Genomic DNA, 11786 nt, shown 5'->3' with positions numbered 1-11786 from the left:
TCCATTTCTCTTTCTTTGTCTCATCAATCAACACTTTGACACCATTTTTTCTTAAGGTAAATAAATGTATTAATTTACAATATTGTTTGAAACACAACATTTAACATAGAATTCTATTGACAGCATATTCACATCAATGTGCAAAAAAGAAAAGCTTTACCATACCTAAACTTGACAACAAAAAAAAAACTTGCTCTGCTGCAGAACTAAAGCTGCGATGGAAATGAAATTCATGTTTGGTATTTTTTTCCCTCTTTTTTTGTTATAGTTGAATGTACAGCTCTATAATCCACATCATTTTCTTAATTCTTTGTGAGGATGCCTCACTGGCAGGTGGTGTTGGGAGTATAAAGCTTAAGCAGAGTGTGGAGAGAGAAGCTGAAGAATACATTGAGTTTCCCCCAATCATTCTCTTTTGGGTCTATGGCCCTGTCACATGTCTGCAGCCTGTCGTTCATCACTTCACACCGCTGTGCAGCTGTGATGGATGGCACACTCGCGCGCACACACAAGGGCAGTTAATATTTCTGTCCAAAGTTTTCAGGGCAGTCCTTTTCCGGGTGGAAGGGGGGGGGGGGTGGTCATCATCGGTAAAGTAAGAGAATAAAAGGGATTTATTTGGAGGGGGGGTGTAAGAGTTAATGCAATGTAGTGTGTTATTATTTTAAGATTTTATGTCGCATGAAGGTTAAGGAATGGAAAGACAGGAGCTGGGATGATGGTGGTGGATGCGGAGGCTGGGAAATGGCAGCTGCTCACGCCAGACAGGAGAGGGATAGACACTGGCAGCAGTCAGTCAGTCTGTTTGCCTGCGAGATCTTCTACCTCATTAAAAATGAAATATTAGTAGCCAGGCTGACAGTAAGCTACAGAAGAGCTAAGCTCAAAATCTGGGAAGGATAGACGGGGGAGGCAGGGGTGTTAATAATATAGAGGCCTCCTCTTCTCTCCTCCCATGCTTTCTCTCCAGCAGATGGGATGATTGGTAAAACGGAGAAGGGCCTGTCAGACTCTTTGGTCTACTGGTGGATAAGTCCAGGAGAGGTGAAACTGAACAGAAGTGAAACATACAGAACACATTCAGCTTTAAACATCATATACAAAACAGACCTTCAATATATATGGCATTCAGACAGTCTCAGTGATCCCAAAGTTTCGTAGGGGGGGTTTGTGGGATGACATGAATGAGAAATATGACCAAGAATTGAGAGTATGATAAGTAATGTTCCCACTATTTGGCCAGCCACTCCAATTATTCTAGCATTGTCATTTTTTCCCCCACCAACTTGGACAGTTTCCAGGAGGATTGGCTCCTCACTGTTTCATTACATGGTGATGGTGGCAGGAACTGCACGGTGGTTCACAAGGCCATGGGGGTGAAGCGACACAAACAAAGCAGGACTCTGGGCCAGCACCCAGAGAGAGAGAGCGAGCGAGCGAGCCAGGCACTGGAAGAAGTCACTCATAAACACACCAAAAAAGCAGAAACGTACAGCTCACCGAGTTTACAAATCGAAAAAATACATGCTGTTTGCTTCCTCAACAGTTCACAGAATAGCTGCAGAAAATGTCATTTGTAACGATAATCACAGTGTGTCAGACAGAGAGATCGAGTGAAAAGATAAAAAAGATGAAGAAACATAAAAACAGAAGAGGGGGTAAAAATGAGAGAGGAAATAACAAAACACACCCCAATGTTGGAGACCATTTTCATTTAGTCAGCTTTGGTTTGTCCAAGCAACTCGCTGTGCTGAACTCTGCAGAGGACATGGAGAGGTGCTACCGACTCATTTCATGATGTGCTTTAATATGGACAAAATGGCAAAACAAATAAAAAATAAAAAAACAAACCAGAACAAAATGCCCATGAATGGGAGGACGTCACCAACAGAGCCCTCCTGAATGGAGCCATGGATTGTCCGTCTGTTAAGTGCCTCAAGATGGCTGTACATATTTCACTACACATAGTAATGCATTAGCCTCAGGAATATTTTGCAATTTAACTGCTTATGTTAACATTTTTACACAAAAAAACAGTCTTTCAGATGGAGGGGCGGAGAGTTCACAAAAATATGAAGGGTAATGTGACAAATAGTTGGCACTCCAGAAGAAAAAAAAAAACGAAAAAAAAAAAAAAAAAAAAAACCCACCCCAAAGAAAACTTTCACAGGTTTTTCTGTCCTCCAGTGCAAAAGACCAAGATGGTCCCATAAACAAACAAACACACACACACACACACACACACACACACTTCCCTCCAATTGGCCTATGGGAACTTTTTGAAGGAGCCACAGGGGTGTGTGGTTCAGGGTAGAGAGTAGCGCGCGGCTGCTTTGCCGTAGCCGTAGTAGGCCATCTCGGCCAGCTTGCTGAGGTCTTGTGCGTTGTTGCTGGCCAGGTTCTCCCTCTCACTAAACTCAAAGCCCTCCTCCTCGTAGTCATCCTGCCCCTCCATCTCTGGCAGAGTGTCTGCAGAACAACATATAAAACAAACAAAAACATTAACATTTACAGTCATTAGTGACTGGCAGTCAGATCATGTATTGCGTTGGCATGTGTGCTAATTGGCAATTACACCTTGGTGCTTTTAGTACCTTACAAGACCAGTCGACCTACAGCAGCACAGAAACACGAGTCAGAAATGTCCACTAACCAATTCGCTTTGGACAAAATTGTTTGCAAAATACTACAACCACAAAGATCCCTGTCTGTTTATGGTCTAAACTGACCTGTGGCTTGGCATGACATCTCTCTAAGTGAAGTGCAACATCCAAGGGAGTGTGGAAAACTGACACCATGCTCATTCCATTCACTCTTGAAGCCAACACATTCATCCGGCCAAATGAGGCCAAGTGCAAACTACAGTAAGTGCACAGGTCGAAGAGGCCAACTTTTAAATGTGCACACACCATGAATCCATGAATTAACTAGCACACGCACACCCCATGAAAACGGAAGACTATGAATCTTACACTGACTCATATATACTTGAAAATAACCTGAAACACAACCGTTATATAATCTCCCATATATCATGTTTACACTATATAAACTAAATCTATACTCATTCTTATATATAATATACTATATACAACCCCAAAACAGAAAAAGTTGGGACATTGTGTAAAATGCAAATAAAAACAGAAAGTCATAATATACAAGTCTCGTAAACCTATATTTAGCAGCAAAAAGGACATAGACAACATATCAAATGTTGAAAATGAACAAAATTTGACAAATCTGGACTGAAGACAGACCATATTAGCACCTGGACTCTTCCTCTATGGAGAAATACTATTTAAATATGTGCTGAATTCATTTTGCCATTGTTTTCCTGAAATATTCAAGGTCGTTTCTGAAAAAGACATTGCCTGGATGGCAGTTTATGTTGCTCAAAACCTGTATACATAATTCAGAATTGATTGTGCTGTGCCAAATGTGCAAGATGCCCATGCTGTTGGCACTAATGCTCCTCCACACCGTCAAAGATGTTGGGTTTCTGAGGTCCAAAAGACCACGGCCATCCAATTTGTTTTTCAGCTATTTCCCCTGTTTGCAAAGATTTATCTGGATTCTCTAAATGTTTTAATAATATTATGTTCTGTAGATGATGAACTTCCTAAATATGTCACAATTTCATGTTAAGAAGCATTAAAATAACATTGTTTCATCATTTGTGGACACAGGTTTACACAGAGTGATGAATACCCCTACATCTTTACTTCTAAGAGACCCTGCCTCTCTGGGATGCTCTTTTTCATACCCAATCGTGTTGCCACTTACTCTAATTAGTTTTGAAACATTCTTCCTTTTGTTTTCTTTATCATTACACAACTTTTCCAGCATTTTATTACCCCGTCCCAACTTTTTTTGAAACATGTTGCTGGTATCAAATTCAAAATTAACATATGTTTCCATGAAATAGACACATTTGTTGTCTGAGATAACAAGACAACAAATTTGTTGTCTTGATATGTTGTCTGTGTCCTTATATATATATATATATATATATATATATATATATATATATATATATATATATATATATATATATATATATATATATATATATATATATATATATATATATATATATATATATACACACACACATATACATATTCATGTATAAATTGTTCTTTGCCCAAATCCTTTTTAATTATTTATTTATAGGCTTTTCTAGATGTATTGATGTGTAGGCCACTGGAACCGTATGTGGTAAGGGATGCTGCGCCACAGTTTCCTTTTATATCCTACTTCTTACAATGACTTCAAAAAACTGGTTAAAAACTCGAGAAGACTAATGACTGATCTGGAATCTGCAGATGAGCTGAACTAATGGGAACTTTTAGGTCACAGGAATGATCTTGATGCCAGTGGCGGAAACAGGCCAGGAGAAAGACATTAAGAGCTCAAGCCTGTGCACACACAACACCCTGCACCAGACCTGGTCTTCAGCCATTCAGGAGCTTACTGATGTGCCCCCACCCAGCCCATATTTACAAAATCATCCAGCCTCCACATAAAACACATATGGCCTGATATGGATAAAGGAGAGCAGCGCAGGAGTGGATGTAGTTGTGAGCTGCTGGCTTAAATATCTGGGTGTGGAAGCAAACATCAGTCAACAGCACTGGAGGCAAGTGAGCGCCAGGCTACTGCTAGTGCCCTCCTCCCCTGCTGTGGCCCATCCGCCCGCCCACCTGCCCTACATGCTCACCTTGTCCGTCGGGCGAGCCATCGAGGATGCCGTGCTTGACCTTCATGTGGCGGCTCAGGTTGCCCTTCAGGTTGAATTTGCTGGAGCAGTAAGGACACTTGAAGGGCTTGCTGCCAGCGTGGAGGTGCATGTGTCCCAGGAGGTTGTACATTCGGTTGAAAGACTTGCCACACACCTGCGGGGAAAAAAGGGGAACACTGAGTTAAGACACGCGCACGCGCACACACACACACACACACACACACACACATTTTCACACCTTTCTAAAGTCTAAGAAGCATGGTGTCAGACAGAAGGGTGTATGAGAAAGAAAAAGAAAGTATGTTTTCTAACTCTCATAACCTCATGACCTCAAAAGGGTGAAAGGCAGAAAAGAATGGAGTGATAGAGTAGCTAGAGAAAGAAAGAGAAAGGGACAGAATAAGAGAGAGAAAAAGTGATGAAATGGGATTCAGGTAAGGAGGAGAAACAACAGATGCTACCAGATTCCCATTAACTTTCTCGTAGTTGGACAGATAAAGTATGAAAGAAAGAAACAAGATGGCCGACTGAGGCTGGGCTGGACTGGGCTACCTTGCACTTGAAGGGCTTGACGGGCAGGTGCACAATCATGTGGGTCTTGAGGGTCTGCTTCTGGACGAAGGTCTTGAAGCAGACGTGGCACTGGAAGGGCCTCACGCTGGTGTGGATGAGCATGTGGCGCTTCAGGTTGGCCGAGAGGGTGAACTCCCGCGAGCACACCTCACACTTGAATTCCTTCATACCCTGTGTACACCACACACACACACACACACACACACACACACACACACACACACACAAACAAACAAACAAACAAACAAAGAACTGGTTAGGCACAAGTTTCTTTCTTTAAAAACAAATAAATAAACAGTAGACACACTATTATTAAATTATTACAAAGTTTTTTTTGGTGCCGATTTCTCTCCCAGCTTATCATTTTGTGTCTACATATTTCTCCACAATCATTTGCAGGCTATAGTAGCCAGAAGGCAAAGTGAGCTGACAATGAAATGAAATGAAATTGGGGAGAGAAAAAAGGAAGAGGAAGAAAAGGGTCTGGTTGCCATAGACACCGCACAATCTATAGAAGAGCTCAGCTGACTACCTGACGAGCAAACAGAATATTGCACGCACACACACACACAGGAACGCTCGGACTGACAACACACATATACACACAACCACACAATATAAAAGAAGTGCGCTGTAGTCATTGGAGTACTGCAGGGAAAAGTAGCTCAGTTGTACACACACAGACACACTCAAACTAACAGAACACTGCAGCTCCACCACGTGGCGCCTCTGAACTTTGCAATCGAGGGAGCCACATCTCTAGCTAAGGGAAGTGACACACACACAGCTCAGATCAGATCTGACTAAACATGTCAGTATGTGGGATCAAAGTTGTTTCTTCTGCATCTGAAACTGGTCACTGATAAATCTGAAAATCTCTGATCTTGGAAATAACAATTTTTTGATCATAGCTTACATAGATCACAGGATTGCTGATTCAGGGCTGTAATAAGAAATACTGATAACTGATTGATACAACTTCATCTTCGTAATGAATTAAAATGACAAAATCTAAGAAAACTATAGATTAATCCATTTAACTACACATAATTATGATAAATTATGAAGGGCTTAAAAATCATACTGTTCCACACTACCAACCATCTTAATACCAGTTTTAAAATTCTAGTGCAATTAAATAATTAAGTGTTTAAAAACATACAATTCCACACCATCATCTATCTCAATCCCAGTTTCAAATTCTACTGCAATTAACCACTTGTGATAAATAAGATATTTAAGATACTAATTGTACACACTGACAGCCCCCTGTGGCCAGCCCCACTTCAGCACAATCTGTTCCACACAAAATATACTCACAAGAGCATGCTGATAATGTCTCACACCCACCCACCCACACACACACACACACACCCACACACACACCCATACACACACCCATACACACACCCACACACACACCCACACACACACCCATACACACACACACACACACACCCATACACACACCCATACACACACACACACCCACACACACACCCACACCCACACACACACCTATCGCAATTCTAAAACCAGTGACAAAGTGGGCTCATCCACAACCTCAAGACGAGTGCCAGTGTTTTTATTTATTAGGCAGTTAACCTGCGACACACTTTATTTACCGAGTCTGAAGTCATAAGCGAGCGGCAGGATGAATCATCACGGCCTCAGTCACTCGGGGAGTTGAGAGCAGGGTGGGGGAAAGGTGCAGGGGCCACTGGTTATGGAATGACACACTTCACAGGACGAAAAAAAAAAAAAGAAAAAAGAAAAAAGAAACACAAAAAAGCACATGCAGGAAGGGGGCCACTCCCTTAGGTGGAAAGATGATAGGACAGCTCCGGGGCAGGTGGGAGGAGCCACGTCAGGCAGGAGCCAGACTGAGGTCTGTGTGTGTGTGTGTGTGTGTATGTGTGTGTGTGTGTGTGTGTGTGTGTGTGTGTATGTGTGTGCAGGTGTATGCATATGTTTGTGTATGTGTAGGTGTAGGTGTATCTGTGTGTTTGTATAGGTGTTTGTGAATGTGTTTCTTTGTGTGTTTGTGTTTGTATACGTCTGTGTATGTGTGTAAGTTTGTGTGTTTGTCTATGTGTACACATGTGTTTGAGTATGTGTCTGTGTGTGTGTGTGTGTGTGTGTGTGTTTGCATGTGTTTGCTCTGGAACCTGTTCTGTGAGTGAGTGAGTGAGTGAGTGAGTGAGTAAGAGAGAGAGAGAGAGGCGCTGTACTCTCATTAGAGCGCTCGCTCACCCGCAGAGTGCCACGACGGGCGCCCTATCATGAAGCTAATCACCGCCACGCTCTCGGGAGACGAGGTCACGTAGCGGCACAGACCCGCCGCGGCTGGAACGTCTACGGTGACGGGGCGGCAGGGGGAGGGAGGGCAGGTGAAAACTCTCGTGACAGATCATGAAGGCTTTTCAGCACTTATGACCTTCAAAAAAATAGATATTTACACAAGACAAAAAAAAAATGAAAAAAGAAAAAAAAATGAAAATAGAAAAAAAGTGTTTAAAAAAAATATGAAAATATGAGTGTCATTTCACAAGCATGAGGAGGTGATGGTGGAGGTCGTGCGAGGTTTTTGGAGGGGGAGGGAGGTGCTGGGAGGCGGGGGGGTGAGCCCGTGCGGGAGGGGGGGTTTCAGTACCTTGTGCTCGGCGGCTGCGGCGGAGGCGGAGGCGGAGGCAGCGGCCTGCTGTGCGAGTACCTTGTGCGTGAGCGCGTGCTGGCGCAGGTGGTGGATCTGGACGAACTCCATGCCGCACTCGGAGCAGACGTACGGCCGCACGTTCTGATGCTTCATCAGGTGGTTCTGCAGCTGGCTGCGGTAGGCGAACGACTTGTGGCACTCGGGGCACTGGAAGGTGGCGGGCCCCTGGTGGCTGGCCTGGTGCCGCTTGAGGTGCGCGTGCGTGGGGAACTCCAGGCCGCACTGCGTGCACACGTGGCAGTGGCCGTTCTCGTGCTTGGCCTCGTGCGTGCGCAGCTCGCTCGGGTAGGCGAAGCCGCGCGCGCAGAAGCGGCAGCTGTACGGCTTGACGTCGCTGTGCTGGAGCATGTGGCGCTTCAGGTGGCTGGTCTGCGTGAAGGCCTTCTTGCAGACGGTGCACTTGTGCGGCCGCGTGCCCTGGTGCGTGAGCAGGTGCGTCTGCAGGTGGCTCGGCTGCTTGAAGAGCTTGCCGCAGTGCAGGCACTCGTGCGGCTTGATGCCGTTGTGGCCCAGGATGTGCGTCACCAGGTTGTACTTGGACGTGTACGACTTCTCGCACAGGCGGCACTTCCAGCGCTTCAGGCCCTCGCCCACGTCCACGCAGTAGGACTCGTCGATCTGCACGTTGATGTCCAGCCGGTCGATCTGCATGCGCCGGCCCAGCGAAGCCTCGCCGTCCGGGTGGTCCGCCCACAGCATGGCGGCCGCTGCTGCCGCCGCGGCGGCCGTCGCGCCCCCAGGTCCCCCCTCCTCGTAGTCCCCCTGCAGGCCCATCTCGGCCGCCTCGTAGCCGACCACGCTGGACTCGTAATAGCGTCGCAGCGCGCTGCTCTGCTCCTCCTCCTCCTCCTCCTCATCGTCCTCTTCAGCCCTGGCGGCGGCAGCGGCGGCCTCCTCGTCCTCTTCGTCCTGTCCCGGGCTCTTCAGGAGCGAGCCGCGCATGCGCTCGTCCTCAGCGTCCTCCGCGGTGCCCTCTTCCATGGTCTCCACTTTGCCCGTGCGTGCCCCCTCCTGTCGCTCGCGGGCTCCTCTCCCCGGCTCGGCGGGTCGTCCCGGGTTGGACCGGGGCCTCATCATCTCCCCCCTGCCTCCACGATAGCTGGCACTTCCTCCTCCTCCTCCTCCTCCTCCACTCCCACAGTCGGAGCAGTCTCTGTGGCACGCCTCCTCCTTCAGGGGCCCCCTCTGGGGTGCCAGGTCCATGGGCTGGTCACCTCTGCCCGGGCTGCCTCCCGCGCAGGCGGGCAGTGCCATGTGCTCGGGCCCCTCTCCCTTCACGCTGATAGGGGTGTGCGCATGGCGGATCTGAATCTTGTTCGCTGGCTCCTGGTCCTCCGGGTCGCCTCCGCCGCCGGCCACCTCCACCTCCCCGTTGCTGCGGGGTCGCCGCATCCGGCCCCTGGGCCCCGGCCGTCTCCGCGGGCCCCTCTCCTCTGAGCTGCCTGCTGGAAGGGCCAGGTAGTCCCCGTTGGCACCAATCAGGGTGCTCTCAGCAGCGTACTCGTACTCCAGAGCCTCGGGCGGGGGGTGGGGTAGTGAGAGGTGGTGATGAGGGTGGTGGTGTTGATGGTGGTGTGGGTGGTGGTGTTGTTGTTGCTGCTGGGGGTGGTGGTGGTGGTGCGGAGGTGGCGGAGGCGAAGAGAGCAGCATGTGCTCGCGGGGCTCGCCAGTGTAGAAGCCGTTGGGGGCTATGGTGGCGCCGAAGATCTCGTTCTGGGAGATGAGGCCCAGCACGGCGGCCTGGGCCAGCGACAGCACCACCACCGGGTCCGTCTGCGTGCCCACATCCACCGGCTGGGCCTGTGGCGGGGGCTGCTGCTGCTGCTGCTGGGACTCCTCTGGCTCAGGCTCCATTACTTCAGACGGGCTGCGGACCTTCGAAGGCCTCTCCCGCTCCCTCTCCTCTTCCTCCCTCTGCTGCTGCTGCTGCTCCTCCTGCTGAAACACACAAATGCACTCAGTCAGTGACTGGTAGCTCAACTCAACTCAACTCAGTTCCTGCCTCTGCCCGGGCCCCACGGCCCCTCATCTCTGAGGTGGCTCCTCTGCCGGCCTCTGACTCTGACTATGCTGAGTGTGGTGAGGCAAGCAGTAGAAGACAACAAAGGGGGGGGGGGGGAGAACAAAAAGCTTTCCTTTTTTTCTGTTTGGTCCTGATGAAGCATGTGCTGCTATGTAACAACATCAATCTCCCCTGTTGCGATGTCAGAAGAGCACACACATAAACGCGCACATACACACAGAAGCAGGCGCTTGTGCAAGCACACACGTACATATACGCGCGTGTGTGCGTGACGATGTGTTGTTTCCTTCTCCTTGCAAGTCGGAGACTTCAAGAACATTAGCCACTGAGCGAGAGACAGAGACACAGAGAGAGAGAGAGAGACAGAGAGAGAGGTGGGGGAGAGAGAGAGAGAGAGAGAGAGAGAGAGGAAGAGAGAGAGAGAGGGAGAGAGGGAGGGAGAGCTGCATTCTGACTACGCCTTGCCTTGCCTCGTCCTCTGGATCCAGCAGTGAGCGCATTAGATGGGGGAGATAAGGGGTAGATCTGTGCAAGCTCGCGAGAGCCTTGCTTCCTTCCTCTGCACTCTCTACAATAATAGGGAGCACAAAAGGAGAGCTGGGTCCAACCAGGAAGTTCACATCCGCAGACTGTCCGCAGCACTTCCTGTGTGCTCCAGCCAATGGTGGATCACTCCAGCCTCTGTACTGACCGGACAAACTTACAATGATGCACAAAAGCAAGGCCACACACACACACACACACACACAAACACAAACAACTGTTGTTTTTTCCTCACTGGGGTTAGAGTTCAGTCAAGGCACCAGCATGAGGCAAACCCCTGCTCATTAAAAGCAGGGTTCTCAGTTAGTTCTTGTGGCAAGTTGAAGAACTGTGCTGGTGGTCAGAATCACACCAGCACCACAGATCAGCTCTGGGCCACAAAGAAGTTGTCACAAATAAAAAAAAAAGAGAACCAATTTCAAGTGCTGACAAAAGCCCCTTCTTCACTGGTGTAATGAGCAAGCCAGTGGGAGACCCTTACATTTCAGATCCTTTTTTTTTCAAACACACCTTGTCTTTGCAAAGCATTGTGGGAAGAATCCTGAGCCTTTGCATCAGAATAAGAATGGTTGGGTTAGGACATTTCCTTCAGAGCCTTCCCCACTCTGGGGTGGGGGGGGGGGGGGGGTGGGGAGATGAGAGTGAGACAGACATGAAGACTGATAGATATGAAACCGAGAAAGAGAGAGGGAGAGGGAGAGGGGGAGAGAGAGAGAGAGAGAGGAGACAGAAAGCAAAAGAGAAGGAGGGGGAGAGACTGAGTGAGTGAGTAAGAGATAGAGCAAAAGAGAGGGAGGGGTAGAGAGTGTGTGTGTGTGTGTGTGTTTGAGTGTGTGTGTGAGAGAGAGAGAGGGAGAAACAGGGAGGGGGAAAGGGGGACAGAGATAAAGGGAAAGGGAGAAAGAGAGGGAGAAAGAGAGAGAGCACAGGGAGAGGCAGAAACAGAAGGCAGAGAGGGGGAGAGAGGAAGAGAATGAGAAGGAGAACCTGGATGCCCTGATAACCACGTCATTTATAATTACTGCTTTTAAAGTAGACAGACAGAGAGAAAAAGAGACAGACTGTTTGTATGTATGTGAGTGTGTGAGGACGTGTGTGTGTGTGTGTGTGTGTGTGTGTGTGCGTGTGTGTGTGTGTGTGACAGAGAGAGTGTAAATGTGTGTATAACTGTGTTTCTGTAGTGCTGTGTG

The 11786-nt window shown here is 48.0% G+C and overlaps 1 protein-coding gene across 2 annotated transcripts in view; it reads right to left on the bottom strand.

Annotated features, from left to right (window-relative positions):
* Nucleotides 1-3: 3 nt before the first annotated feature.
* Nucleotides 4-11786, bottom strand: part of znf710a (zinc finger protein 710a) — a 13009-nt gene continuing 1226 nt past the window's right edge. The window contains exons 2-5 of one of the 2 annotated variants that reach the window (XM_076262401.1): nt 7968-9968; nt 5294-5485; nt 4721-4895; nt 4-2469 (exon numbers count right to left, since the gene is read on the bottom strand). In XM_076262401.1, the coding sequence (XP_076118516.1) occupies nt 2306-2469; nt 4721-4895; nt 5294-5485; nt 7968-9884 (2448 nt within the window). In that variant the 5' untranslated portion in view covers nt 9885-9968 and the 3' untranslated portion in view covers nt 4-2305. The remainder of the gene's footprint in view (nt 2470-4720; nt 4896-5293; nt 5486-7967; nt 9969-11786) is intronic. The other variant, XM_076262403.1, reaches the window with a different exon arrangement.

Source organism: Alosa pseudoharengus, unplaced genomic scaffold (genome assembly GCF_046254945.1).
Source record: "Alosa pseudoharengus isolate Yale_2024_CS ecotype anadromous, Long Island Sound unplaced genomic scaffold, YU_APseudo_1.1 YU_APseudo_1.1_scf_10, whole genome shotgun sequence".
NCBI classification, from domain to species: Eukaryota; Metazoa; Chordata; class Actinopteri; order Clupeiformes; family Clupeidae; genus Alosa; species Alosa pseudoharengus.
Note: the sequence above shows the minus strand (reverse complement) of the source record. Positions and strands in the feature narration are given on the sequence as shown.